The sequence below is a fragment of the Passer domesticus genome, chromosome 24, assembly GCF_036417665.1.
Source record: "Passer domesticus isolate bPasDom1 chromosome 24, bPasDom1.hap1, whole genome shotgun sequence".
NCBI lineage: Eukaryota > Metazoa > Chordata > Aves > Passeriformes > Passeridae > Passer > Passer domesticus.
The window spans coordinates 5,500,126-5,527,868 of NC_087497.1; the positions used below are offsets into that span (position 1 = coordinate 5,500,126).

Sequence of the window (27,743 nt, forward strand, 5' to 3'; positions counted from 1 at the left end):
AAACTGGAGCCTGTGCAGCAGAGGCATCCTGCTAAAATAACAACTCGGGAGAGCCCCAGGGCATCTTCAAGCACGAGAGAGTGACTCGGCAAGAAGGGAGGCACAGCAGATGCCCCGTGTGCTCTGCCTGGCCACACAAAGCCTGCACTGTGCTGAGCTGAGCAGCCCCCGACCTGGCAGAGAGCTGCCAGAGCACGGATGATGCTGAGAAAGGGGTTTTTCCATCGGGATGCCGTGCCTGCTTCCCGCAGCTGCCTGTCCCTTTCAGCTCATCTGACTTCTCAGAGCCTCTAATCCGATCAAGCACTTTCATCTCGCCACCAGCAGGCTCGGGCAGCTTTTCTCCGAGACTCGCAGGGATAACAACGCCGTGATCCAAAGGCAGGAGCGGGCCCCTGCTCCAGGGAAAAGCGGCTCCCATCCCTCGCGGGACAGAGAGGGAGGCAGGACAGCAGAACCCTGCAGGTGTCAGGAAGCCAGGGCGCTCCTTCCCCAGCTCCCCAGGGCAGCACAGGGCACACCGGGATGCTCCTGGCTCTCCCCTCCCTCAGGCGGCAGGAGCAGGGAGCTTCCCTGGACCAGCTTCCAAAGGAAAAGGGACTGGGGAGACGCAGCTCCCAATTCCCCAGACTCTGCTGCACAACGGGGGCCGAGCTCCAGTGCAGACCCTCGAGGTGGGACCCCGAAGGGTTTCCACATTTAGAACAAACACTGCTCCTAGATCCCAGTGGTGGACAAAGCCCACGAGCCTTGGGGACTTTCTGGATGGAATTTTGGGCCAATTCTCTTCTTGGGAGCAAATAGGAGAGACCTGGGGGCTGTATTTAGAGGCCAGGGGGGCATCCTAAACCCCTTCCTGGGGCCAGACTGAGCAAACACGGCGCAGAACGAGCCCTTCCCCCATAACCACAGCTGGGCACAGGTGAGGGGGCAGTGATGCCTGCAGCGAGGGTCTGGGGGAAAGGGCTCGGGGGGCAGGCCAGCGGGGATCCCGGGGGAAGGTGACCCGCAGCCCGCCTCCCTCCCAGCCCGGGGCCGGCGAGGGACGCCAGCCAGCCCCAAAGGCAGGCCTGAAGCGGGGGGACAAGCAGCCGCGAGGGGAGGCCCCGCGGCGCGGAGCCCGAGCCCGCCGGGCCCAGACTCACTCGAAGGCGAAGAAGAGGCCGCTGGTGGCCAGGATGAGGCCGAGCGTGAGGGCGAAGACGCCGCTGTGCCGCGCCAGCATGAGGCGGCCGCCGCAGTAGAAGCGGTTGCGGCCCGGGAACACCTCCCACTTCCTGCGGGGCCGCCGCGCCGCTCCGGCCCGCGGGGCCGCCGGCCCGCCCGCGCCCGGGCCCGGCGCCGCCGCTGCCGCCCCGGGCGGGATCTGCCGGTACTCGCAGTCCTTCATGGCCCCGCCGCGGCGCCCGGAGCCCCGGCCCGGCCCCGATCCCGGCCCGGCCCCGCCGGTCCCGCCCCGAGCCCCGGCCCGGCCCCGAGCCCGCCCCGCTCCGGGCCCGCCCCGAGCCCCGGCCCCGCCCCGCCCCGCGCCCGGTCCCGCCCCGCCCCGCTCCGGGCCTGGTCCCGCCCCGGCCCCGGCCCCGCCCCTCCCCGGTCCCGCCCCGAGCTCCGGCCCGGCCCCGCCGCACAGCGCCCCCTGCCGGCCCCGCCGCCACACCGGGAGCGCAGCGCGCCCGTCCCGGCACCGAGCCCGGCCCCGATCGCGCCCCCGGAACCCGTGACCCCCACCCCGACCCTGCCCCGACCCGGCGGAACGAGCTGAGCCGCCTCTCCGGTAACTTTCAGGTGTTTATTGGGGTGGTGCATGTGCCCACGCAGCGCCCGCCACCCCCGCCGCGCCCCCTGCCCAGCCTGGCTCGGAGCCTGAGATCGGGACCGTGGAAAAGGAACCGGAACGGTCTGAACGGCTCAGGGTAGCTGGACCCTGCCCGCCGTGCCCACAGCACATCCCAGGGAATGCCCAAATCCATCACAGCACCCTGCCACCAACCCGTGCCTGCCGTAATCTCCCTCAGGAGATGCAGGAACCCAGGTGCATTCCCCACCCCAGGCAGGGGATGGGGATTTTGGCCGTCAGCAGTGCCAGCCCAGCGGGGCGGGGTGCTGCAGCATCACACCACAGAGAACATCCCGCCCCGGGACACGGTAAGGGAGGAGTGACACCTTTGTCACTGCGGCGTCACCACAGCCACCTCAGGCTTTTGGAGCGGCGAGTTTCAGTTCTGAGCAGAGCTCCTGCCCCACTGCCGTGCCAGCACAGCCCGCTACGTCCACGGGAGGAAGTTGCAGTGCAGGATCAGCCCCAGCAGCCAGTAGCCCAGGAAGAAGCCCAGGATGCTCTTGCTGAGGGGGGTAATCGATCGCCAGTTCAGCAGCAGCCTCACCACGGGGTTGTCCGAGGTTCCTTTCCCACAGGAACTGTGAGATTTACCCGGAACAGGCTCCCCAGAGGTTGGATTGTCAGTCCCCGCGCTCCGGAGTAAAGGTTCATGTTCCTGAAGCAGGTGAGCTGTGAACCAGTACAGGATGGGAGAGGAGGAGCCAAGGAAGCGGGTCAGCACCTGGGGACAGACAACAGGCAGAGCAGAAATCACCCAAACTGCTGTGCTGTCACCACCCCAGCCCCACAAGGAATGTCCCCTGTCCCACCTGCACGTGCATGCAGAAGAACCCGAACACCAGCAGGGCCGTGCTGTGGACTACGTACACGAAGGCAGCAGGGCCACAAAATCCATCTCTTGGCTTTCCCCTCTCGTCACCCTTGCTCCTCTCTAGACCAAGAGTCAGGCAGTGCCGGGGGTTTGTGCTGACGTAGGTCCAGGCAGCCCACGAGCCCAGAAGGGTGACAGGCAGAGCAAGCAGGAAATTTGGGACCTGTCTGAGCTCAAAGTACCTCAGGAAGCCCACATTCCAGTACGTGTCTTGGATGTAGGAATAGACCAGAGGGAAGCGCTGGGAGCACCAGGGGGGTCTGGCTGCACCCACGCCTGCCACACGATAGCCCTTGTCCCGTGCCAGCTGCAGCAGCGGCTCGGGAACGCTCTGGCCCAGACCCGTGCCAGGCTGGCAGAACCTCACGTAGGCGTAGTACTGAAACAAGGCAAAAGGCAGGCAAATCCCGGCACACGTCAGCACTGCCGAAGTCACCAGGCCGAGCGCTCGCTTCCACCACCAGGCCAGCTTGCAGGGGGACGCCGCCGTGCCCTGCAGCTGCAGCGCGAAGCGCCTGCCGCGCGCGTAGAGGAAGAAGCCGGCGTTGAGCAGCCCGTTGGCCCGCGCCCCGGCCGCCAGCCCGAAGAGCAGCCCGCTGAGCCGGCCGTGCCCCTTCTCCAGCTGCCACATGGCGCTGAAGGCCAGCAGCGCGAAGGCGCTCTCCGAGTAGGCCGCGGCCATGAACACGCCGGCCGGGCTGACGGAGAAGAGCAGCGCGGCCAGGAAGGCCTGGCGAGGCCGGCGCAGCACGGCCCGGCCCAGCGCCAGCAGCGCCGCGGCCGCCAGCGCCGACAGCAGCGCGTTCAGCAGCGCGGCCGCCAGCAGCAGCCGGCTGCGGGGCTGCAGCTGCAGCGGCCACGGCAGCAGCGCGGCCAGCAGCCGCAGCGCCAGCGGGAAGAGCGGCAGGAAGGCGCAGTTGTGCTCCAGCAGGTAGCCGCGCTCGGCGATGAAGAGGAAGTGCTCGGCGTCCCAGCGGCCCAGCCCGCCCAGCAGCCGCTCCACCAGCGCGTCCCACGGGCCCCGCGGGCCCGAGCGCGGCGGGGAGAAGGCGTCGGCGGCGTGGTCCGGGATCAGCAGGTTAAACACGGCCTGTAAAACAAGAGAGGGCTGCAGGCTGGCGGAGATGCTCCCGTACCCAGAGCTCCAGCAAGGGGTGAGGGTGGCACCGAGGCCGGAGCCCAGGATGCCCACGAGGTTGTGAAAAGGTGCAGACGCAACCTTTTGGGGTATTTACATGTGAAGAGAATAACGCTCTGGGATCCAGCATGGATCCCTGCAGAACTGGCCAGGGAAAGCTGCTCATGGCCGTGACTGGGCTCTGTGCTGGCTGCCACAGCCAAGCCCTCCCATGCTCAGAGCAGGACATCTCTGGAAATAAGGCTTGGGAGGAACATACAGGAGGAGATTATTGTTCCTTTTCTGTGAATAAACACACTTTGTGCCAAAGCAGCCTCTTGCAGCAGCAGCGTGAAAACACAGCAAGTCACAAGGAAATTAAAGCAATTTTACTGAACAGCAACCTGTAAGTAAAACCCCTGGCTGCAGACAGTCTGTTGGCTCTCCAGAGAGGATGATTTCCCCATCGTGCAGAACCAGCTCATGGATCTCAGGGGTAGTGGGAGCAGCAAAACCCAGCAGAGCCTCCCTGGCCCCCAGACTTGCCTGCAGCAGCAGCGCCAGGGCCCGGCAGCGCAGGGCGAAGCACACGACCTCTCGGAGCTGGGGGTCTGCCCTGCTCCACAGCTCCATCCCACACCCAGCAACTGCCTCAGGAGGTCGCCGGTGCCAGGGGAATTCTCCTTCCACTTTGGGAAACCTGGGTTGGTAAACACAGAGGACAAAGAAAGGGATTTCGGGCTTCAGCCTCATTTGTGAATTTTACGCCTTTATTTACTGTCAGGCACTTAAAAGGTGCAAGTCTGTGTGAACAAGAAAGTCGCTTATGGAACAGATCACGGATCTGGGAAATGATGCAGAAACCTCTTTGATACTATTCCTAAAAAAAAAAAATCCTTGTTAACCTTGGCCAAGACACTGAGGGAGAGAGGCTATGGTTCTCTGCCCCCCCTGCCCGGGCAGGGTAAATCCCTGGAGCAGACAGGCTGCTCGGCTGCCTCAGCAGGAGCTCCAGCAGCTGGAGCCAAGCATCCTCACACACATCCAGTGCCAACGCCGTGAATGGGATCTAAGCCTCTTTTTCTTGGAATGGAGACAGAATTCCTGTGGACTCTGAGCCTAACCCCTGTGTAAGCAGTTGCTGAGAGGGGCTGCCAGGAGCTCCCTCCTCTCTCCTGTTCTGTGTTTGCCCCTGGGAAGCCAGGAATGGATTTACTCAGCTGGCTCCTGCCAGAGCAGGGTGGAAGTCAGGCACACAGCACAGGCAGGACACAAACTCTGTGCCACTCCACCTGCAATTCTCCAGTATTTTGGCAAAGCTCCTGGCACCTGCCTGCCGGGCACGTTCTGAATCCACCCGTCCACCTCCTCCCTGCAAACCTCTCCTGAGGGATTTCAGTCTCTTTTGGAGCCTCCCCAGTTCATGTCCTGAGGGCCGTGGTGCCCAGCTCTGATCCCCTGGCCCCGAGCCACAGCAGGCAGGCAGGATCTGCTGTGCAGCTCTTGAAGATAAAACATTTCTTCCGTTGGTTCCCCAGCCACCAACTGCTTTTCAGTTAGAGAAACACACAGCCCACAGCTCTCGCTGGGTCCCAGTGACACCACATCCTGCCCTTCTGTCTGCTCCAGCACTCTGTAACACGCAGAGATCCCCAAATCCATCGCTCCACAACCTAAAATCACTGTGCCATTGTGCAGAAAAAAACCCTGCCAGGCTGAAACTGCACCAGAGGGCAGAGAGCAAATCATCAGCAAGGCAAAAACCAAGATCCAGACTGGCTCATTGACAAGTCCAATCCCCAGCCACAGGGCTATGCTTCCTATTTAACCACAAATAAAAGTTTTGGGGTTGCTCCTATTCTCCTTGTGCTCCCCAGCACTCCCAAAGCAACTGGTGGGAGGCACATTCTCCTGCACCACGAAGCTGTGACGTTATTTTGAGCAAGGGGACACTTCAACCCAGCTGTAAACTCCTTTAAAGCACATTCACAGCTGCAAATCCTATTAAAGCACAGCGGCAAAAATTGTCCTGGCACTTTAAATATAGTTTTTTTCAAAAAGCAGAGAAAAAGCCTCGCCTGGATGTGCCAAGAGAGCTCAAAGCAAACAGCTTTAAAAAGCCTGTTCCTGTCACGACGCAGCACACCTTGTGACAGAGCAAAGCCTTCAAAAGAGCTGCAGCCCACAAGCCCCGTTTGGATCCAGAAGGCAGCGTCGGGAATGGCTCAGCCCCAAAAATCCTGTGGGAAAGAGCACCTGCACGAACACAAAAAGGAGAGGGAGAAGGGCGTTAAAAACATTCCAGCAGGAAAAGACGCGAAGTCTGAATTAAAGACGCTTTCCTCTCTGTGTTCTGCGCTTCCCTCGGCTCTCAGCTGTGAATCACAGTTGGGAAGCGGCGCTGAGAGCGGGACGTGGGCAGGGACGGGAGCGGCAGTGCCGGGCAGGGACCAGCCGGTGGCAGCAGCCGCTCGCCACAACATCCCCGCCACGGCCGGCAGCTAAGGGTGCTGCTCCAGCCTGCATCCCAGCACGGTCTGGCCTCCCCAGCCCGCCGTGAGACGCTCCAGACACGTTTTAGAAGCCCTTCTAACCAGGATGCCAAAGGACCGCGGCAGGATTTTGGAAATGCAGTTTGTTCCCGCGGGCGCTGCCGGCCATCCCTCCTGCCCGGTGCTGCTCCGGAGGCTGCGGCTCCGGCAGTGCTTCCCGCGGCTCTGGATCCCGGCGGGAGCGGTTCTGACAAAACCCAGGGCGGTGTTCAAAGCCCACGGGGGTGAAGCGCACCTGCTCGGGATCAGAACCCGGCTGGGCTGCGGCTCCGGCAGGGCACGGGCACCGGACAGCCCGGGGCCGGTTCCGCCGCTCTCCTCCGGCACCGAACCCGCAGGGGCGGAAGGGCCGCGGAGCTCTGCGGCTCCGGGAGCGGCAGCCGGGCACGGAGGGACCCCCGGGGACACGAACCCCGCCCGAGCCCGCGCCTGGCCCGGCCCGCCCGGCTGGGCCCCTCAGGCCTCACCGTGCGGCTCCCGGGCTGAGGGCGGCGGGGATATCCCGGCTCCAGTCCCGGGGAGCTCCTGGCTCCCCACCCAGCCGGGTGCCGATCCCGGTCCCGGCTCAGATCCCGGTGCCAGTCCCGATCCCGATCCCGGTTCCGATCCCGATCCCGATCCCGATCCCGATCCCGGTTCCGGTCCCGCAGCGCCCCCTTGCGGACGGAGGGACGAGGAGCGCCCCCCCCCCCTCCCCTCCAGAGGCGCGCGCGGTTCCCTGGCGCCGCCCGCTGCCCCCGCGCAACTTCCGGCCGCGCGCCCCCTTTTTCCGGTGTCGCGCGTGTGGGGAAGGAGCGGGCGGCGCCATCTTTGTTGAGGGCGGGCGGGGGAGCCGGGACCGGGACCGGGAATGGGAACCGGAACCGGGGCAGGGCCAGGGCTGTGCCCCGCCAGCAGCAGCGCAAGGAGCTGAGGCGGCAGCGCGGCCCCGGCGGGAGGGCACAGGGGGATGGCCCCGGCCCCGCGGGCGGGGCGGCCTGAACGCCAGTCCCTCACGCCTTGCGCCCAAATCTTTCCATTCCTGCAGGAGCTCGTTACACGCCTCTCTGTGACCCGTTTCTGCCGGCAAAGGGGAAAACTTGAGTTCACCCAGAGCCCTCAGTGAAGCTCTCAGGGCCCGGATCCACCCTGGGCTGAAGGAGAAGCCACTGGGGCTGCTGAGCCCTCAGGAGGCTCCCGAGCTCTTCGTGCAGCACCAACCTTGGCAGAACTCGAGTTTCCTTTGCTGGCAAAAAAATGGGGAACAGCAGAGTGACTGGGGTCCGAGGGTGTGAGAAGGAATTCCTGGAGCAGAAGGATCTGGGTACAGATCAGGCCCAAGCATCAAGGGCGGGGGCAGGTGTGGCTGCCCCGGTGCCGCTGCTCTCATTTCACTCATTTCTCACCTCTGCCCTTCATTTTCGCTGCTGGAGAAGCGCCCGGGGGGCTGTGGCTGTGCACACACAAGTGATGGGGAGCAGAATTCCTCCCCTGGGCTCAGCTGGGTGCGTGGTTCTGGTCAGATGGGTCTTGTGCCTCTCCTCCCTGCCAGCCCTGGATTCCCTCGGGATGAAATCCACACAAACCACGCTGCTGCCGTTACCTGCCTCCACTGCCGGCTCCTTTCTGCTCGGGACAAGCAGCAGAAGCTCCGGGTGTGTTCCGCCAGGTTCCACACAGCTCCCGGAGCGCAGAGCTGGCTGCAGGGTCCAGCAGAGTCCTGGGTGCCAGCCTCTCCTGGAGCCAGGGAAGCCCAGCACCACTCCTGCCTTTTGAGCCATCCACCTGAAGGACTCCCCTGCCTGGAAGAGCTCCCACAATTCCTGCTGACAGACAAGGCTTTTCAGGAAAAAAACTCTTTGATTTTGGCACAGTCGCCCCCAGGAATCTGAAGTTTGAGGAATGAAGGCTCTGGGAATGAGAGCTCCTGAGGAGAGGACTGGGAAGATAAAACAAGGGGAATTTCTGAACAAAAATGACGTTTGCCTTTACAAAAAAAAGCTGTTTTTTCTTGAATGAGCTCAGAGCAGTTCTGGCTACCCTACCTGCAGTATCCACCGAGGACAAAGCCTGGGGCTAAATGAAATACCTGCTTCCAAAGCCCTGCAACGTGCAGGTCCTCATCCAGAGAGGCTGAGCTCGGCCTGTTTGCTGCAGGGCCTGGGAGCTCTGCTGCTGGAAAGCCCCGGCTCGGGAGGAAGTCAAGAGTCTGTGCCACGCTCCCAAGAAAATGTGAAAAATGCGCGGGGAAGGAAAATTTTCCATTTTACAGAGCTGGGAGGGAACTGCCTCCCTTCCCAGCAAGGCCCTTCCCCTCCCTGGCAGCCACAGCCTCACCTCACGCTGCGAATCCCGAGCCTGGGCAGCTCCTAAGGAAAAATTCCAGCAGGGAAAGCAGAGTCAGAGCAAGCTGCAGAGCTCCTGAGCAGGGCAGGCCTCGGGCACCAGCAGCACTGAGCTGCCCTCCCTGTCCTGCCAATAAAAAAAACCCTTACAAACATCTTACCAAGATTTAATGTACATTTATTCTTAACACGTGGAACATATAGTATAAAGATTTCATACTGAATAAATGATATTCATTAAGCCAAAAAAGGAAAAAAGGGAGGAATTTACATCAAGTTTTTAGCTACATCGTCTGAAATACAAATATGCAGAATTCATCACTGAAAAATCTCAATTGTGTTTCTTCATCAGGAACTTCAACTGAACCTAGAACTTTTTCACACCTCGATTAGAAAGAAAACAAAAACAGGAAAAAAATAAACTATAAGTTGATTGGCTGCTGAGACAGCAATGACTTTATACACAGAGACCTGTACAGCATCCTCCAGGGAGGGATGTCTGGCAAGAGATTAAATAATTGTGTCTCGCTTTTGCAGGTCATCAACTCGTTAACTCGTCATACTATAAAGGGTGGGAGGGGACAAAACTGCAGGAGTCTCAGGGTATGTGCAATGTACAACGTCATATATATATACACACGTGGCAGCGCTGGGCTGCAGCTAAAGGTTAAAACCAGTTCTAAGAGGTGATCTCAGGGTTATTCATACAATCAAGGAGGAAGAGAGAAAGAGGTCAGGGTGTTGTAGGTTCACACATTATACTTTGGGGGAAAAGCCTTTTTTTCTCCTCAACATTAACTAAAAACATTTTTAAAAACTACAGCTTGCTGCTGATCCAGCGTTTTTTTCTTTTTTTTTTATCCATGTGAGACATTATTACAGTATGTTTACAGTTTAAGGTGTACAGTACATGGAGTTCTACACGCTACTGCACAGGCCTCCCTTGGACAAGGTCTGTTCACAACTGGTAACTTCTTGGTTCCTGCAAGATTGTGAATGTACAACGATAAACCACACAGAGTTCAGCAGTCACTTTTTTGTCCTTCAGAGTTTACCATTAAAAACAGTTATGAAAGTGGTGCCTGTCAATGGGATAACACGGCAAATCGTCTTTCCCCAAACTCACTGTAAACGACAGTAACTTTGGTTAAAATAAAAAAAGTCTTCTATGTAGACAGAACTTTGTCTCCTTTAATAAGGGGTTCGGGACAAATCTGAGGGGCAGGGAAGGGGGAGAGGGGCCGGGGAGATCTTTCCCCGAGGGAGAAGCAGGACAGCGCAGGGCAGACAGTGGATTCTGAGGTGGTTTTGCATAAATAAAGGGCAACAGTCAGTTTCTAAGTTCTCCACTCACGCACACGCACACGGGGGCTCGGATCCCACAGCTGTCATGACTGGCCAATTAAAAACAGTACATCACAAATAACTTGTGAAACCAAAGAGTTCATCAAAGGCGACACGGAGATGTCCAAGAGCCGCGACTCGTACAAGGTGAACTCCGAGTGGTTCTCGTCCACCTTGGCCAGGGCCAGCAGCGCGCGGGCGGCGCGGCGCATCATGTCCACGCTGGTGGCCTCGAAGGGCGGGCTCTGCATGTGCATCAGCCCCGCCTGGCTCTGCTGGAACTGCGTGGCGGCCAGGCTGTCCTCCAGGAAGCCCAGCAGGTTGCCGATGCTGCCCTTCTGCACAGCGATGGCTCTGGCGGCCAGGCTGTCCCCCTGGGCCAGGTTGGCCAGCAGCACCACGGCCATCTCCCGGCACACCGGGTTCTTTCTGTCACTGAGGAACCGCACCATGGTGCTGTACAGCTTCTCCAAGCGGCTGAACGGCGGCGTGGCGAGGATCAAATCCACGTTGTTGTCCTGGATGCTGAGTTTGCTGAGTGTTTCCAAAACCAGTCTCTGAGGAGAGAGGACAGCGTTGGGTCCCAGTGTCGGAAAGGGATCCTGGGCCTCTGCTGAGGGACACACTGCCCAGTGGAGGAGTCCATCCAGGATAGGCAAACAGATGCTTTCCGGGTAAGGGGAGAGGTCCAGCTGCCCGGAAATGTTGGCCAACGTGACCAGTGTGTTTTCACGCAGCATCTCCAAACAGTCCCACCACCACTCCACCTTGTTGCAGCTCACCCCTTGGTCCTGCTCCTCCTCTTTCTCGTAGGTCAGGGGCGCCTGTTTGCGTTCTGGATGCTTGTGGTGTAGGAGGATCAGTTTCCCTAGAATCAGCAGCAGCCCAGGGTGTTTGGACATTTCAAAGTCATTGCCTGGCACAAACGATAAACTCCTGATGATGTTGGAGACGCAGATGCAGCGCTTGGCCAGAGAGTCCTGCCAGTCCAGGAGGGTGCAGAGCGGCGTCTCGTCCTTACTGTGGGGCTCATCCTCCAGGATTTTTATATTTCTGTGGCTCTGAGCTGGACTGATGACGAAGGGAAACTTGCTGCTCTCCTTCGCCGTTTCCGAAGCTTTGACCTCTTCCTCCTCCCCTGCCAGGGAGCCCGGGCGTGCCGAGAGCATGTCGTCCATGGTGGCAGTTATCCTCTTCTCCGAGGAGCCGTCGGGCGCAGGAGCCTCCCCTTCCCTGGGGCTCGGGTTGCTCTCGGCTGCTGAGCGTTTCCTCAAGGCAGAGGAGCAGGAAGCTCGTTTGTGAGGCAAGGGCAGCTCGGTCTTGCTCTCGAAGTGTGTCTGGATGTGCTCGGTGGTGTCCCCGCCGCCGATGCGCCAGTGCAGGAGCCCGCTGTCGAACTCCTGCACCCGGCCCAGCTTGTCCGAGTAATCCACCACGAAGGGGTCGTTCTTCTGCACCACCTTCACTGGAAGCTTGTCAAATTTACTCACTAGCTTCTCCTCGCTGCTCTCTAGAGGTACTTTGTCCTTGCTCGAAAACGCAGCCTCCTCCTCTTCCTCATCCTCCTCTCCCTCCTCACAGTTCAGGCTCCGTGGCTCATCGTCCTCCTCCCCTTCTTCAGGGGAGGAAGCTGAAGATTTGCAGAACCTTTCAGGATCTAATAGTGTTCTTTGCCCTGGGTCTCCTACCTCGTATTCCTTCAGGATTCCAAAGATCTCAATCAGGCAGCGCCGGAAATATTCCACCAAGAGCTCCAGCAAGCCTGGCAGCTACAGAGGGGGAGAAAAACAGGAGGGGAGGAAGGAACAGCAATCAGAAAACAACTCCGGCCAACGCACGCAGAGCAGAGAGTTTAAGCAGTGCTAGCAATTAACGGTACTTGTCGTTCTGGCAATAAATGGTGCAGAAGAAAGATTTTTGTCCTCTGAGAAAAGGGACAAAAGCAGACAGTGGCTGTCAGCATCCAAACTGCCCCCCCTGCACACCCCCAGTTGTGTCTCCCCCCTGGTTAATTCCCAGGGAAGGCCTTTGCACACACACAGATCACTCAGGCCAGGGAGTGACCACTCACAGCTGCCCCCACCCCACGCTCCAGGTACAGAGGCTGCAGGAGCTGCTGGCTGCCACCTGGCTGACAGAAACCCCTGCAGCATCAGCACTTCAAAGACCTGCCCCAGAGAGCATCTGCACCCACCTGGCTGAGGTTGAAGGTCATTATGCTGTTGTCATCATAGAGCAGGATGTTTATGGTATCTAAGGCCCACGTACTTTCAGCCAGCAGCCCCGACTTCAGAGACATCATCACTCTCCAGGCTTCAGGAGTTCCTGTAACATAAACACATGATACTTCCAGCTCCTGGAGTTTCAAAACAAAAAGGAGACACTTGATACTGATTTGGACCTGTGAAGAGCAGAGCCTGGTTAAGGTGATGTACAGGCTGTGTCTACCACCAACCTGCCCGCAGGCAATGCCAGAGTAAGGGCTCAGAACACAATTAACCTATAAAAATGCCTCTTTTTTTCAAAGCCAGCAGAGCCCTCTGCTTGGCAGGATTGCACCGAAGGGCCAAGGCAGCACCAACCCCTCAGAAGGCTCCAGCAGAAAGGCAGGAGTTCCCTCTTACCGATATCTTTTGCCGTCAGCCGCCTCCTCTGCTTCAGCACAGGTTGCGTGGCCTCCACCGAGCCCGGCGGGAAGGTGATGTCCCGTCGGATCATGGGAGGCTGGACAGCTGCTGGTGTGATGTGCGAGGCAGGCACGGGCGGCCCTGCCTTCTGCATCTTCATCCCCGAGTGCAGGAACGGGGATTTACTGGGAGAAGTGCGGTTCTCCAGAGGTCTGGGCAGAGGTGCTGGGCTGGATACCTGAGGAATGTGATTCTGCATGCTGGGGGGGGTCTGGTAGTTGGACTGGGGGGGCCTGGTCATGGGGGGCACGGGGGCGGAGGGGCCGTAGGGAGGTTGCCTGTTCCCGTGGGAAGGCCATGGTCCCTCGTGGTTGACCCTCTGGTCTGAATGCAGGATTTCATCCGTTCGAGTGACCCCGTGGTAGGCGGGGCCCTGGGGCGCCGCGCCCGAGCTCTGCCGGTTGGGGTAACTGCCGTAGCCCAGCTCGTTCCTGCCCTGCCACAGGGCCCCTTGCTGGGGACCCTCGGGGGCCGGCTGGATGGGGCCCCCCATCATCTGCGGGGGGATGTTCTGCTGGGCGCCGGAGCCGGGGGCGGCCGAGACCCTGTCCCTGCCGAACTGGAAGGGGAACTGGCTCTGGCCGGCGCGGCGCTCGGCCGGGTACGTGCTGCCGTACTGGTTGTACAGGTCCTGCTGCGGCGAGGGCTGCGCCGGCGGCTGCTGGCTGGGCTGCTGCGGCTGCGCCGGGGGCAGCTGCTGCTGCGGCTGGGCCTGCCCCGAGCTGTAGGGAACGTTGTAGAGCTCGCCCTCGTGCCGCTTGGCGGGGAGGCCGTAGCTGCCGTCCATCGGCCGCTTGTAGTTCTGCGGGAGGAAGGCACAGGTGAGGCGGGTGAGTGGGGGTTTGGGATTGTTTTTCTAGGAGGGTTTTAAGCGTTGGAAGGGGTACAGGGAGGTGGTGGAGTCAGCATCCCTGGAGGTCTCCAAGAAAGGCCTGAACGTGGCTCTCAGCGCTCTGCCCTCGGTGTGAGGCGGTGCTCGGTCACACGTTGGACTCGCTGATCCCAGAGGTCTTTCCCAACCTCACTGATTCCATGAAACAAAGGAGCCAAACCTCTGGGCAGAGTCCCCAGAGCCAGAGGATCTGCCCCACGGCATGGCCTGGGACAGGCTCTGTCTCCTTGTTGGCTGTACCCAATGTGGAAGTTGGATCAGTTGTTCCCTTTCACAAGCCATGGCCACAATTCCTTGTGGCTGCCTGGGGAGGTTCCCTGTGGATTCCACAAGGATGCCTCGGGGGCACGAGTCTGCCCACAGAAAGGACTTTCCTGCAGAAAAGGCTCAGCTCTACTCTGCATTCACCACAAACCAGACCAGACACTGGCACTTGCTTCCTTCCACATCCAGGAATCTTATCAGACCCTATTTCTCTCATTTCCCAGGTTTCTGCTCAAGTATCAGACAAAATGTATTAAAAACTGTTGTATTTCCTGCTTCCTCCTTTCCTGTGGATTTCAAACCATGTTGCTGAAAGGAGCAAGAAGGCTTCTCACCCCTAATTCTTTTAAGTGCAAACGGAGAAAACAGCCAACTGCTGCCCAAATTAAAATCCAGGCTCTCTCTTGCCTCCAAGGTCTGAGCTGTAGCTGCTGTGGAGGCTATTCAGACACTCCACGGTCATAACTGGCTTCAGATGGAGCTCTAGGGCTTCAAAGATGACAAGTTCCAGAGTAACTCGAACTCTTGGCTCAGAGCCCCGTGGCTCTGGTTGCAGAGCCAAACTGCAGAGCAGTTGGAATTATTCTTAGCACAGCTCAGTGAGTGCCCTCTCTATACTCTCCTAAACCATAGGACTTAAAATTATCAGGAAAACATTATGGGTCCTGGCATGGATACAAAGAGCAAGTCGTATGTGAGGATTATGGAAAGGGCTACACGTTCATTCAAACTGTCCTGAAACAAACCTGATGGGTTTGGGAACTGCAAGGAGAGGAGGCAGCAGGGCCATGGAGTCTGAAGCCTCTGGCTGCAGAATGAGAAGGGGAAAGACCAAAAACAATTCCCTGGTTTGTGCAGAACAATCCACCTGAAACAGCTCTCCTGAATGATCCAGGACTTACTCCAAAGAAAGTCATCACTTGGACCAAAAGTGTTACAGAAAGGGATTCAGAAAGTTCCAGAGGGAAAGAGAAGCCCAATAAAGTTTCCCGATCTTCTGCTACCTGACCAGAGCATGCAAACTACACAACCTCCATTCTCAGAACACTGTTTTGTTAGCATTGGGAATGTTAATTAAAACTTTTTCGTATTGTTTTTAAATGGGAGAAAAGTCTCCCAAAGCATAAAATCAGGTTGGACAGGGTTTGGTGCACTCTGGGAAGTTCTCCATGCCCATGGCAGGGGGTGGCACTGGATGGGCTTTAAGGTCCCTTCACTCAAAGCCACTGTGATTCTGTGATGAGGTACCTCATTCTTCACATTCACAAAGCAAATGCACAGCCCAGAGAGTTTTCATCTTCCCCTCTTCACAAAGAGCACAGGTAAAACTCTCAGTTGAGCCAGCCAGGATCTCTGGATCACCCACCTGCTGCTGCTGCTGATACATGGTGGTTTGCTGGCTGGGGAAGGGGCTGCCCGAGGATGTGCCTTGAGTGGAGAATTGATTGCCATAGGAATCATGTCTGGAGGAGAGAGAGATGTGTCAGTGTCACTGTGACAGGCTGGCAGCCCCTGGGGGGTCAGCAGCCCTGGCTGGGGTCAGCAACCCCTGGCTGGGTCCAGCAAAGCCTGGCTGGGGTCAGCAACCCCTGGCTGGGGTCAGCAGCCCCTGGCTGGGGTCAGCAATGCCTGGCTGGGTCCAGCAGCCCCTGGCTGGGTCCAGCAACCCCTGGCTGGGGTCAGCAACCCCTGGCTGGGGTCAGCAAAGCCTGGCTGAGTCCAGCAAAGCCTGGCTGGGGCCAGCAACCCCTGGCTGGGGCCAGCAAAGCCTGGCTGGGTCCGGCAGCCCCTGGCTGGGGCCAGCAAAGCCTGGCTGGGTCCGGCAGCCCCTGGCTGGGGCCAGCAAAGCCTGGCTGGGGTCGGCAACCCCTCGCTGGGGCCAGCAGCCCCTGGCTGGGGCCGGCAGCCCCTGGCACACACCTTTGCTGCTGCTGCTGCTGCTGGGGGTAGCGGCTGGGCGAGTACATGCCCGACTCGGGCGCGGCGGGCAGGATGCTGGGCTGGGGGGTGCCGCTGCCCAGGCTGCCCTCGGGCCCCAGCCCCGGCTCCGTCCTGCAGGGAGAGAGACACAAACCCACAGGCACTCAGCACCCCGCGTGGCACGGGCTGCTCAGCTCGTGGCAGCGAGCAGAGGGGCCCCAGGAGGGCAGGGCAGGGCAGGGCAGGGCAGCACCCACCTGACCCTGTCATAGGGGGCTCCGTAGGAGTAGTGCTGCCGCTGGCCCATGGCCATGTTGCCCATGCTGGGGCCGGCGGCGCGGTTGTAAGGGTCACCCATGCCACTGTTGGGACCCTGCCCTGAGGACATGAAGGGGTCGCTTCCTGGAGCTGGAAGAGAACAAGAACCACTGATCACACCTGCCTCTGCCTCAGGAGAAGACTTGTGAGGTTCTGGGCAGGAAGGGCGAGCAGGGGATGTCCTGCAGCGTTCCCAGCACCCAGGCAGACAGGGATGAGGCTCCAGGAGAAGATGATCCCTCACCTTTCCTCATACTGCTGTAGGGATCTTTATTTGGCTCGTAAGACATGCGACCCATCATGTCAGAGGTATTCATGCTGGGCTGGTACCCTGGATTTGGAGTCATGGAGTTCCGTTTCTGGAACGTAGGATCACTGCCGTCTGCAAAGGCATCCTGAAGGCCCACCGAGTTACTCCTGTTCCAAAAAAGCCCCACAAAGACCACATTACAGAGGTCCATGATGGTCCTCAGGATACTCTTCCTCACATGCTCCTCTCAGATGTTGCCATCCCCTCCAAGGGCCAGAGCTAAGAGGAACTGCCCTTCCACAACGCTGTCCTCAGACCCAACCCCAAAATTAAAGAATATTCACACACGATGTTGCTGTCAGCCATGAAGGAAGGAGCCAAGCTGTGGAGTCCCACCTAAACAGGCACCCAAGGCCCCAACATCTGCAGCAATGACCCAGAGGTGACCCACCCCCAGCAGTGGTGCCATACCTGATGCCTGGCAAAGGGGGCATCTGACTGTGAGGCGTCGACGCTGGAGTTGGTGGCTTCAAGTCTCCTCCTTCTGCCATGGAGCTGCTGGTGGACTGAGGTGTCTGAGGGCCCTGCATGGAGCCTGAACCCGCTGCAAGAGGAGGAACGTGGGGTGAGCAGCTTTGCACCCTATGGGTGCAACCTTGAACCTCCCAGAGCCTCGAGAACAGAGAGTCCTTTGAGGAAGAGACAGATGAAATATGGCCAGGAAAGCACGAGGAGCTCAACAGTTCAAGGACAGGCTGGGCCAGGCTCCCCACAAGAACCTGAAGCTGAGAGGTTGTGTCTCTGCTCCTCTTAACCCCGCTCCCTTTTCCACACCTTGGCCCTGTGTGGTGCTTCCCACGTTCTCCTGTCAGAGCTGAAGCTCTGGAGGGCACCACGTGGCAGGAACGTGGGGCTCCTGCCAAGTGACAACCACGGATGTGCCTGTCACCTTCACAGCCCCCCAGCCAGGAGCGTGGGGGCTGGAACCCTGTCCTGGGAGTCTCAGGATCTCCCCACTGGTGGAAACCTCAGCTGAAGCCACCAGGTAACCCTGCAGGAGGCTCCTCTGTCTGCTCTGCCCTTCCAGAGCAGTGAATTCACCGGTGAAGCACCACTCCCAAGGATTCCTGGAACAGGGAATGCCGGATCTTTCACTGGAGGACTAAACCCGTCCAGCAGGTTCCCTGCACGTCCCAGCTTTCTGCTCCACTGAGCCTTGACCAAACCCCCCTGTGTAATCCAGTAATCCAGCTGTGCTGGAGCTCCAGCAGCTCTCCCCCGGCCCGGGATCGCTGTGACAGCATCAGCTCAGGTTCAGCCTCTCCTCGCAGCTGGCAAGAGCTGAACTCTTAATTAATGTTTCCATTAGTTCCGTCCCCAGCACCCGATATCCCTCAGCTTCAGCCCTGCTGGCTGATGAGTCATTTCAGCTATTCATTAAAATCCTCCGAGGTCACGTCCAGGCCATGTTTGTTTACACCCCACCTTCCTGGCACCCTGTCCTCTGCTCTGCGACTCCTCTGGCCGGGGAGGGCTGGGGCAGGAAGGGCAGCAGCAGCTCCTGGGGAGTTTCACTCACAGCCCCTCCCTGGCAGCCCAGCCCTGCTGCTTCCCCCAGAACTGGCTCTGGAGGAGGCCCTGAGACATTCCCAAGACATTCCCAAGACATTCCCAAGGCAGTCCCTGCCTCGCTGCCATTTGGTGTTTGTCCCCAGCTCCCGCTGTCCCTCCCACTCACAAACTCACATGGAGCTGGAGCAGGGCCAGCTCCATGCTCTGGGAATTCCAAGCCAAGGTGCCTCCCCGGGGACTCTGCCAGAGGGAACCTGCAGGGCTTCCAGGAAACTCCCAGTGCCCACGAGGGAATTCCCAGCTCCCTCTGGCCACTGTCTCTGGGACACTTCTGGCTGCTGAGGGTGTGATGGGCACTGCATGGAAGAGCTCTGGCAGCAGGAATTCCACCTCTGCAGCCTCAGGAAGGGGTTAATGGAGAGCAGCACAGTGCAACCCTCACCATTCCCAAAGTTCTGCAGGAGTTAATTTGGCACAACAGGCTGAAATGGAGAGCAAGCCAATGCCAACAGGCTGTGAGGTCTGCAGGGAGAGCAAACCACGTGTGTGGGACAGCAGAGCCCTTCAGCCAAATGATGAAATGGCTTCAAAACATCCCCCCGTTGTCCACAGGCTCCCAAACAGGGAATTTATTCTCATGCAGGTGATTCCCTGGGGGACAGGACCGTGTGGGGCCCTGGAAGAGCAGCATCCACCAGGGCTCCACACTGCCCCAGGGCTCTGCCTGGAGCTGGGCTGACAGAGCATTTTCTGTCCTGCCCTACACCCCCAGGCCCTGAGAGGAAGAAAAGGAAAGTGAAAGAGGAGCAGGGACACGCTGAGTGATTCAGCAGAAAGGATCAGAGCCACCAGCCAGCTGCAGTGCTGCCTCTGCTCCTGCTTGTGGGAGTCTGGAGCAAGGTGCCCTGAGAGAAGGGTTTGAACTGGAAACGCAGCAGAGTCCTCTCAGAGCAGGACCCAAACGTGCAGAGTTGGGGGTCAGAGCCCTGCAATTCCTTCTGCTGATGTGCTGAAGCAAGAGCTCAGCCCAGGCAGAGCCAGGCCCTTCACAAACACCACGTGAGCTATAACAAAACAAAATCTGATGCAGCACCCAATCCACTCTGACACACACCTAGAGCTACAACAAATCTAGAGTGGCTTCCTAAAAATCTCAGCTCTCTCCAAATCAACTCCAAATGCTCTCAACATCTTTGTCCCACTGTCTCTGGGGGCAAGAAAGAGGTTTTGGAAATAAAGTGGGATGGGATTTGTGGTCTAGTTCGGGCAGAACTCAGCCCCACTTTGGACAGAGGTTCAGTCTGATGGCACAGAAGTTACTTTATCTTGCAGAACACACCAAGGCTGAAGCCCTACTGGGGCAGGTTTCCTGAGCAGTGACAAGACATGATTTAGTTCTTTACAATCCCCCCTGTAGCTGGAAGGAGCAGTGTGGTGCCCAGCAGAGCACTGGGACAGTTCCACTGTCCCTGAAGGGTTCAGCAGGGCTGGGACACCACTGCACTGCAGGCAGAAGAGGTTCATTATTCTGCTCCTCAGGAGCCAGACGAAGATGGTGCCAGGTTTCAGAACCAAAAAGGCATTTTTCTGCAAACATTATGGGAACTTCAAAGCAGACCAAGTTTTTATTTCACCTACAAGAGCAGGCTCCTGACCAGAAAAAGCATCTGAAGTTTTTTAGTTATAAGACAAAGTGGAAAACTCAAGCTTAAAGAAGAGTTGGCAAATTCAGCAGCAATTCAAGCAATGAACTCAATGCAAATGAGACAGAAAGGATCAGACTTTCCAAAGACTACAGAGTACAACGTGCATGGCTGGCCTGCTTGTCTTTTCTTTTTTTTGTTTAACAAATCTGAATTGAGCATTATGCTTAAATATTCAAAAACAGGAGCACCCCATCAAATCTGAAACAACAGCAAAGGTGCATTTTAAAGATTCCTAGAGCACTCAGCTTGTTGTAGGCCTCCAGTGCTCTGAGCAGAGCCTCAGAACATCCTCCCTGGCTCCTGCTGAGGGCTGAGAGCAGAATTCCTGAGGAGGGTGAGTGCACACCCACATGCAGCCTCTCCTCCCAGAAGGTATCACTGGCACAGTCCAAACCAGCTCAGCTTCTGCAGTGGGTTCCCAACACCAGCAGAAACAAGGGCTGCTCTTGGAGTCACCCTGCAGGGAAACCCCAGAGCTCTCTCTCCACCAGGCTGAGATGCAGCAGCAAGCACAGAGAGGTGTGTGTGTATTTTTAGGTTTTCCTTTTACTCAAGCTTAATCCACAGCTTGGACACACAAGACTGAACTATCCCAAGAGGCTCAACTCACTCCCAGTCTCGTCCACTCCCACTTTACCAAAGCATTTTTATCCTGCACAGCCAGAAAACAGGGAGGGCTTTTTGGCAGTTTGGACCAGCCTGGCCCACAGCACAGTGCCAGGGACCCTCCACTGCTGAAACCAGGGCCTGGCCTCACCTGGAGATGGAGGCTGGATCTTGGTCTGGGATTTCTTGGAGTCAGCAGCTGCAAAGATGTCTGGAGGGGGGTCCTCGCCGCGCTCGATCTTGCACTCGAAGGCGTACAGACACTGGATGTACTGCTTCTTCAGGGAGCTGGCTGCACTGCTCGACGTGCCCACGTTCAGGTTGGTGGCCAGCTCACGCCACTTCTTGTTTTTGTTGACCTGCACAACCAAACAGGAGGTTGTAAACTCCATATCCCAGCTGTACCTCCAAGAGGAGCAATCAACCCTCCCCAGCTCACACAAAGGGTGCACTGAGGGCTAAGCAGAGCAACCCCAAAACTGCTGAACTCCCTTCTTCACCTACAGAAAACTTTTCAGATTCACAGGGACAGACTGCAAATCAAATTAGTCACGAGGTCAGCTGACAGCCAGATGCAGAGACAAAGACAGTGTCACCAATCTCTGCACTGGGCAAAGCAGGAAAAGGGGCTTGGATTGGATCTGGCCACAGACTGTTCTCACCCAGACAAAGGGAGAGCAGACATCTGGCTCACTTAAAGAGTGCTGGGTTTTATTTACAGAAATAAAACAGATAAAATGTGGCTAAATGGGAATTCATGGCTCACTTCTGGCCACAAAGCTGATCTCTGTGCCCTGGCTGGGCTCACTGACCTGAGTCAATCCCCCGATCTCCTTGACAGAGATGTAGAGCCTGTACAGGTCCAGGGGCTTCCTGCCCACAGCTGGCAGGTTGGTCATGCCCATGGCCTTCTCCTCAGTGAAGGCCAGGTAACGATCCACCCACAGCTTCCTCTCGGGCTCCCCACCCAGCTCGTACAGCTTGGTGATCTTCTCGTTGGTCGTGGTAGAGGAACTGGACTTCTAGGAGAATGAAAGAGAGATCAGGACTGAGCAGCACAACAGCAGCTCCTCCAGGTCCCAGGGGGCATCCTGGCCCTGCTCCCCCCAGTCTCCTCATGCTGTCCCTGTCTCCTGTGTCCTTCAGCACCTGGAGTGGAGGCAGAGATGGCTTTGGCACTCCAAATCCCTACTTAAAAATAGCTCTTGAACTGGAGGTGCTCCTCAAACCTGATGATGTTCCAGGTGAACCCCAGACCCACAACTGAGTGTGTTCATGGCACATGAGATCCCTTCCACAGCACACACCAGGAGAGAGCAGCCCTGATTTGTGGCCAAGAGCATTCAAGTTCTCTGTTGCCATAAATAAGAGAGGCAGATGCCAGAACACAGGAGCAGAAGTGAGAGATCTCCTGGATCTTCTTGCTGCTGGCACAGGGATCAAACCTGCTGAGCATTTGTTTACCTTCAGGTAGCAAAGGAGGAGACCAGGGGCTCAGAAACTGCTTTTTTGGTGGTTCTTTTGAAACTGGTAGCAGCAATGCAAAGAAAAACACTCCCTGAAGAACTTGTTTGCCTCCCTCTTCTGGCTTTGATACAGGATTAGTGAGAGGTTTGTTTGTGAAACAACTGCAGCACTTTAGTTACCACGTCCCAGCTGAGAGCTGACTCGCTCCAGGCCCACTCCACCAACAAACTCAGGTTTGTTTATGCTGCTTTTGGCAGTTTCACTGTGGCAGGTAATAATTCCTAATGCTGAATTTGTTTTCCAGGTGAAATCCATGTCTCCCATAGGACTGGGAAACGCTCCCCTCCATTTCTCACACTGTTCAATCCAATTCAACACATGGCTTTATTTCCCTGGATGCTGAAGAGGATGGGAGTCAATAAAAACAAAACCCAGAACATTTTACCTTTGACTTGGATTCTGCTTTGGGCGTCCCATCTGCCTTGTTGTTCATTTTAGTTGCAGGTGTTAATTTGACATCCCCGAGTCCCATCATTTCAGGGCTTGCTGCCATCCCTGGGAAGTTAAAGGAATCTTTAACACTGATTTTCCTTCCAGGGCAATGCATCCAGTGAAGTCCTAAAGCTCTGGCTTACCTGCAGAGTTGTTGGCCATGTTGCCCCCCATGGGGTAGGGGGGGCCCTGGGGGTTTATCATGCCAGCCATGCTGTTAATTCCCTGCCCATAGGGAGGCCCAGTGCCCATCATCCCCCCCTGGTTCATGTTGGGATAACCAGGAGGCCTAGAGGAGGAAGAAACACACAATTACTCCACATTTTAGGCACTAGGATATTGCCTTCTGAGGAAGCAGCTTTGCTACAAGAAACCTAAAAAGGACATGGAGAAGTGACTCGCCCCAAACCATTTTTCCAAGAGAAGAACAAAGATCAGGTGCTCTTGTAAAGCTCAGTACCCAGGGCCCAAGTCACTTTCTCAGGAGAAAAGGGGATGCAAACCCTTTGGAAAGTGGGACTTGAGCTCTGAACATTTTCACCCTTCATCTTGTTCTCCCACATCCACAAACTGAGCTTCATTTCAGTTGTTAAATTGCCTTTAAGCTGCAGACTCTGCAGCCTGGGCAGTGAAGTGAGAATACAGGGTTTAGAATCGTGGAATGTCCTGGGCTGGAGCATTGTTCTCCATGTATCACAAACCTCCCACACAACTGTGGCTCAAACTTCTTCCTCAAAGGGACAGGCTTGGGTGCCTTTATTGGGGTTTGGGAACTTGAGCCTTGGCAGGCACAGGTAAAGGCAGGAGGTGGCAGGAGCAGCCCTCAGGTGAGGATAAAGAGCAGTGTCCAGTCAGACAACAAACACATCCACCAGTTCTGGGGGAACCCAATTTCAGAGCACGTTCATGGCTCCCACAGCAGCCTGGTAAGCCACACACACCTACTCTGAAATGGGCAATAAAGGAGAAAACCACCACAGAAAACAGTGCAAAGCTCAGAACTGAATTCCAGCTCCTTTCCTACAGCTGCTCATCAAGGCCCTAAAAGGAAGAAGTTCCTCACGCTGGACAAGCAATGCCTTGGATCACACACAGCTGGTGGCTGCTGGCTTTGGGGGCTGCAGCACAGGGGAGCATCTCCAAGTCACCCAGGGAACAGAGAACAGCAGAAAGCAAAATGCAAGAACAACTGAAGGGATCTCAGAGTTAAATTTCACCTGTGAACATTAAAAACTCCCCAAGTATGTCATAAATGATGTATAGAGTGCTGGCATGGTTTGGGTTGGACAGACCCAAAGATCATCCCCTGGTTAACCCCCTCCATGGGCAGGGACACCTTCCACTGTCCCAGGCTGCTCCAAGCTGTGTCCAACCTGGCCTGGGATGGGGGAACCACAGCTGCCCTGGGCATCCCAACACACAGCTCCTGCAGGCCTTACTGTCTTCTTTTTAACACTAACACCTCTCCACGGAGGAGAGACCCCCCCACGGAGGAGAGACCCCCACGGAGGAGAGACCTCCACGGAGGAGAGACCCCCATGGAGGAGAGACCCCCATGGAGGAGAGACCCCCACGAAGGAGAGACCTCCATGGAGGAGAGACCTCCCCAGAGGACAGACCACAGAGGACAGACCTCCCCAGAAGCCCCCGTGTGACGTCCCCCAGCGCGGCTCACCCCCAGCCCCGTGCCGCGGGCCGTGCCGCGCGGTGCCGGGCGCGGTGCCGGTTCTGGATGCCTCCCTACCTGTTCTGGATGGAGTTGGCGGCGGCGTGCATGGCGGCGGCGGCGGCCTCCTGCGCCTTGCGGTTCATGCCGGCGGGCGGGGGGCACATGCCGCTGCCCACCTGGGGGGGCATGTTGGCCATGTTGGGGCCGTAGGGCCGGCTGCCCATGGCCGCGTGGCCCATCCTGCCCGGGGGCAGCCCGCTGTACGGGGGCACCCCGCTCTGCCCGTGCATCTGGCTGCCGGCGCCCATGGGGTTCATGCTGCCGCCCATGCCCGGGCTGGGGTAGTTGGCGTTGGACATGGCGTTGTAGTTTGGCTGCCTGGGGTAACCTCCTGGGGAGAGGAGCACAGCGTTGGGTTCATGAATCACCACGAGATTCTTCTATCGGCAAATATTTAAAGATCGCTAACGGAGATGAGGGGGAGTGTTCACACCTCAACACAAAGTCAAAGTACTTGGATATAAGCCATGTGAAATGTGTTTTGACACAGCCAAGTAACAACATCGATTCAGAAGCTGCCTGAAACTCTCCCAAACCTCAACCCAGCACACAGAGCTAAATGGCCCAGGACAGGATGGAGAATCCCACATTAACCCTTCCCAAAACTGGCACCACTTCATCATCTTCCCCTCCAAAGAGAGCCATCCCTTCGTCACAATTACATGGGAGGCACAACCTGCTTATTCCTAAACAAGCAGGAAGAATCCTACTTTTAGAAGTACAGCTATCCCTGAAAACAACATATTCCATCAATCCCAACAGGAGCAAAGCTCTGGTTGGTATCACCCACAGATTAAGAGGGGACAATTCAAAACATTTATCATGGAATCACGGAGTGGTTTGGAAGGGACCTTGGGCAGGGACACCTTCCACTATCCCAGCCTGCTCCAACCTGGCCTTGAACACCTGCAGGGACGGGGCAGCCACAGCTCCTCTGGGCAGCCTGGAGCCCCAGGAAGACACGAGGACAGAGAGAGGCCTTGGCTGGCTCAGTTCCCACCTTGAGGTCCGTACTGGCCGCCCTGGGGTCCGTAGCTCCCCATGGAGTTCTGCTGGTAGGGCCCCATGGCGGCGTGCATCTGTGCTCCCGAGGACTGCCGGGGGGATAAGGCTGAGCCGGGCTGGGGGGAGCTGTACTGGGGCATCTGGGGGTTCCTCTGCATGTACCCTGCACACCAGGAGGGAGCAAATGGTTAGTAAAGCATCCCGAGCTGCCACTGCACACACGTGTTCCAGGCAACCCAGCACCGACAAAATCCTTCCAGCAACAGCCTGGACATATTTTAGTGGCTGCATTAAGGAGCTGGTGTTATCTGAGCAGATAACAGATCCAATTTCCTGTTTTAGTCAGGAAAAAAAAACCCCTTAGTGTCACAGCAGAAGCCAGTACAGCTCTGCAAATCCTTGGGGCTTCTTGGCTTTTGTTCATTTGTTTGTTTTCTCAGGGTGACAACTCTATACCTTCAGCCAGGAGAGCTGAAATTTTACATGCATTTTTCCCCCCAAATTCTTACTCTCTCAAAGGGGAAAGAAAGGCACACAATATTGTTGTGAGCACCCCTTGTTTTGAAGCTTAAAGCATGTTAAGAAGCCAGAGAAAACATCTTAGAAGCCAAAGCACCAGTTTGGATGGAACATTTAGAGAGGCCAAACAGCCACCAACAGCTGAATTTACTTCAAGGTGCCTCAACACTTCAGCCTGTAATCCTGGGGCAGCTTTCCTGTGCCGAGTCCCCCAGAAGCCACGTGCCCAGGCCAGGTGATGGAAGCAAACCCTGGAGTGACCCACCTCGGTCCTGTGCCATGCTCGACTGGTTCATGGAGGGGTGCAGGATTGAGTCCGACTGGCCACTGGGCGGCCGGGGGGGCATCTGATTGCCTGGGCCACACAAAGGACACACGCCATCAGCAGCTGCTCCCCGCACACCCAGCAGGCTGCAGCCACCCCCCAGACCCCCAGACCAGCCCAGGACAAGGGGGATGTTGGCCATGGCAAGGAAGAACAGCAGCAAGTGGTCACTCAGGCCGGTGCGAGGGCACTGCTGGCTTACCCACCCCAGGAGGCTGCAGACCTCTCACACACACACAAATGAGCTCAGAGCACTCAGCCAGCACACAGGGCAGGCTCTGGGCACTCCTCCCACCCCAGCAGCACAGCTCAGCCCCAGCAGAGCCCGGGGGTGAGAGGTTACCTGGGACTGCAGCAGGGGACAGGGGACCGGAGCGGGACTGAGCAACGCTGGCTGGAGATCCAACTGGGGAGGGGGAGGGTCCTCTGATGCCTGGCAGGTGAGGAGAGGTATGTGGCGAGAAAGGAGACTGAGCTGGGTTACTCTGCTCTCCTTGGCTGCTGGAAATCCCTGATGTGCTTACTCCAGGGCTCAGGGCTCCTTCGGTCCCCATGGGCAAGTCATCTATGGAACCAGACAGGTCCTGCAGGGCACAGAAACACATCAGAAACCACAGAGCCAGGGGGCTGCTCTCTCACACAGCGCTCAGGAGCAGCATTTGGCCCTGGGCATGCTGCACACAGAGGCAGTGGACTCTGTTTACTGCTGGTACCAAAGGCTGCTGCAGACTGAGGCAGCTGCCAGACGTGTCTTATCCCGCTGCCAGTCTGAACCCAGGAGCTCCTGAGCTGGTTTGCTGCTGGCCCAAACAACTGGCTAATTCTCCTTTTAATTCAGTTCAGAGGTGGGAAGTTAAAGAATGCATCAACAGCACACATAAAACTGCAAACACAGGAGACAGTCCATGTGATCATGGCTTGGAAGGGAAACGTGGCTCAGCCTCTGAAAGACAGAAAACTCCTGCCTCACCATAATTAATTCATAAACCTCCTATGAGCTGGGAAACTACTCACTTGAGATGGATAAAAACAAACTAAACAGAGATTTAAAAGAAAACCATAAAATACTCTTCAGGGTTCCCACTTCCCTTTCTTCAAAGACAGCAAAAATTAGCAGTTACTGCATCAACCTGTAAAGTTTAGCTTTTCTCGAAGGCAAGGCTAGAAAACACCCTTCCTCCTGCATGCATTCACCTTGGAGAAGAAAAACACAAAAAGCCTGAGAGAGCTGAAACCTCCAATTGCCACAGCAGCACAGTGACAGCTGGCAAGTGTGAAAATGGGGCTAATTCCAAGGAGCTGATGTGCAGATCCAGCATGGCCAATTGTGCTGCCTGGCTGGTGACAAGGTGCATCAGCTGCTCAGCCTTGGCCTCCACTCAACGAGGCAGGAGCAGCCCCAGCCAGAGGAAGTGGCAGCCTATTTGAACAGAAAGCTGGGAAGTTGTAACTATTCCAGGGATTAGATAAAATCTCTGCCAGAGGTTCAAAGGATCACGGCAGGTGAAGAAGTGGAGGCCAAAGCTTACCAGGACTTCACTTACCCTTCCTAAGTCTTCCAGAGCAATCAGCTCTGGATCAGAAGGGTTCTGGGTGAGCCCTGAGGGAATCCCAGGTCATTTTCCCTGCACAGAACTCAGCTGAACAGCACAGGAAGAGCCAACCTCATTTAAACCCACAGAGAAAGGCCGAGCCAGCTGATAAATCACCTGGACACCCTGGTTGCACTGGCAGCACAGCTCCTGCTGCAGCAGCAGTGCAGGGAGTGCTCTCCCATGCACCTGGAACAGCAGCCACTGCAACTCACCAGCCCTGGGGAGCCCCCACACCCAACCCTGCCTGCCAGGGGATGTGCAAAGGCTCTGACAGCACCTCCAGGACATGGAAGTCAGGGAGAAGTGGAATTATGGAGGAGTAAAAGCCAACACAGTGACACTCATCAC

General features: G+C 57.2%; 2 protein-coding genes across 5 annotated transcripts in view; both read right to left on the reverse strand.

Annotated features, from left to right (window-relative positions):
- Positions 1 to 1,776: 1,776 nt before the first annotated feature.
- Positions 1,777 to 7,037, reverse strand: PIGV (phosphatidylinositol glycan anchor biosynthesis class V). 3 transcript variants are annotated; one of them, XM_064398406.1, is made up of 6 exons: positions 6,848 to 7,037; positions 5,975 to 6,084; positions 4,375 to 4,528; positions 2,650 to 3,801; positions 2,432 to 2,561; positions 1,777 to 2,343 (listed from the first exon to the last, which is right to left on the reverse strand). In XM_064398406.1, exons 3-6 carry the CDS (start codon positions 4,459 to 4,461, stop codon positions 2,297 to 2,299), a joined length of 1,416 nt encoding a protein of 471 aa, XP_064254476.1. In that variant the 5' UTR covers positions 4,462 to 4,528; positions 5,975 to 6,084; positions 6,848 to 7,037; the 3' UTR covers positions 1,777 to 2,296. The 3 variants fall into 3 exon arrangements, with proteins under 3 accessions (XP_064254476.1, XP_064254474.1, XP_064254475.1); XM_064398404.1 differs by having other exon boundaries at positions 1,777 to 2,561; positions 6,848 to 7,036; XM_064398405.1 differs by lacking the exon at positions 5,975 to 6,084 and having other exon boundaries at positions 1,777 to 2,561.
- Positions 7,038 to 8,861: 1,824 nt separating this feature from the next.
- ARID1A (AT-rich interaction domain 1A) overlaps positions 8,862 to 27,743 on the reverse strand; it is a 54,710-nt gene continuing 35,828 nt past the window's right edge. Inside the window, exons 5-20 of one of the 2 annotated variants that reach the window (XM_064398685.1) lie at positions 26,144 to 26,384; positions 25,741 to 25,830; positions 24,952 to 25,119; positions 23,967 to 24,282; positions 22,366 to 22,511; positions 22,176 to 22,285; positions 21,076 to 21,282; positions 20,415 to 20,622; positions 16,851 to 16,983; positions 16,374 to 16,546; positions 16,069 to 16,219; positions 15,812 to 15,943; positions 15,258 to 15,354; positions 12,673 to 13,537; positions 12,243 to 12,373; positions 8,862 to 11,817 (exon numbers count right to left, since the gene is read on the reverse strand). In XM_064398685.1, the coding sequence (XP_064254755.1) occupies positions 10,093 to 11,817; positions 12,243 to 12,373; positions 12,673 to 13,537; positions 15,258 to 15,354; positions 15,812 to 15,943; positions 16,069 to 16,219; positions 16,374 to 16,546; positions 16,851 to 16,983; positions 20,415 to 20,622; positions 21,076 to 21,282; positions 22,176 to 22,285; positions 22,366 to 22,511; positions 23,967 to 24,282; positions 24,952 to 25,119; positions 25,741 to 25,830; positions 26,144 to 26,384 (4,893 nt within the window). In that variant the 3' untranslated portion in view covers positions 8,862 to 10,092. Of the gene's footprint in view, positions 11,818 to 12,242; positions 12,374 to 12,672; positions 13,538 to 15,257; positions 15,355 to 15,811; positions 15,944 to 16,068; positions 16,220 to 16,373; positions 16,547 to 16,850; positions 16,984 to 20,414; positions 20,623 to 21,075; positions 21,286 to 22,175; positions 22,286 to 22,365; positions 22,512 to 23,966; positions 24,283 to 24,951; positions 25,120 to 25,740; positions 25,831 to 26,143; positions 26,385 to 27,743 lie in introns of both variants that reach the window. The other variant, XM_064398684.1, reaches the window with a different exon arrangement.

Coding starts and splice junctions, on each gene's coding strand:
- PIGV (XM_064398405.1), bottom strand. CDS start 4,461: ATGGAGCTGTGGAGCAGGGCAGACCCCCAGCTCCGAGAGGTCGTGTGC. Junction 3,802..4,374: donor CCCTGGCGCTGCTGCTGCAG/GCAAGTCTGGGG, acceptor CTTGTTTTACAG/GCCGTGTTTAACCTGCTGAT. Junction 2,562..2,649: donor TCTTCTGCATGCACGTGCAG/GTGGGACAGGGG, acceptor GTCTGTCCCCAG/GTGCTGACCCGCTTCCTTGG.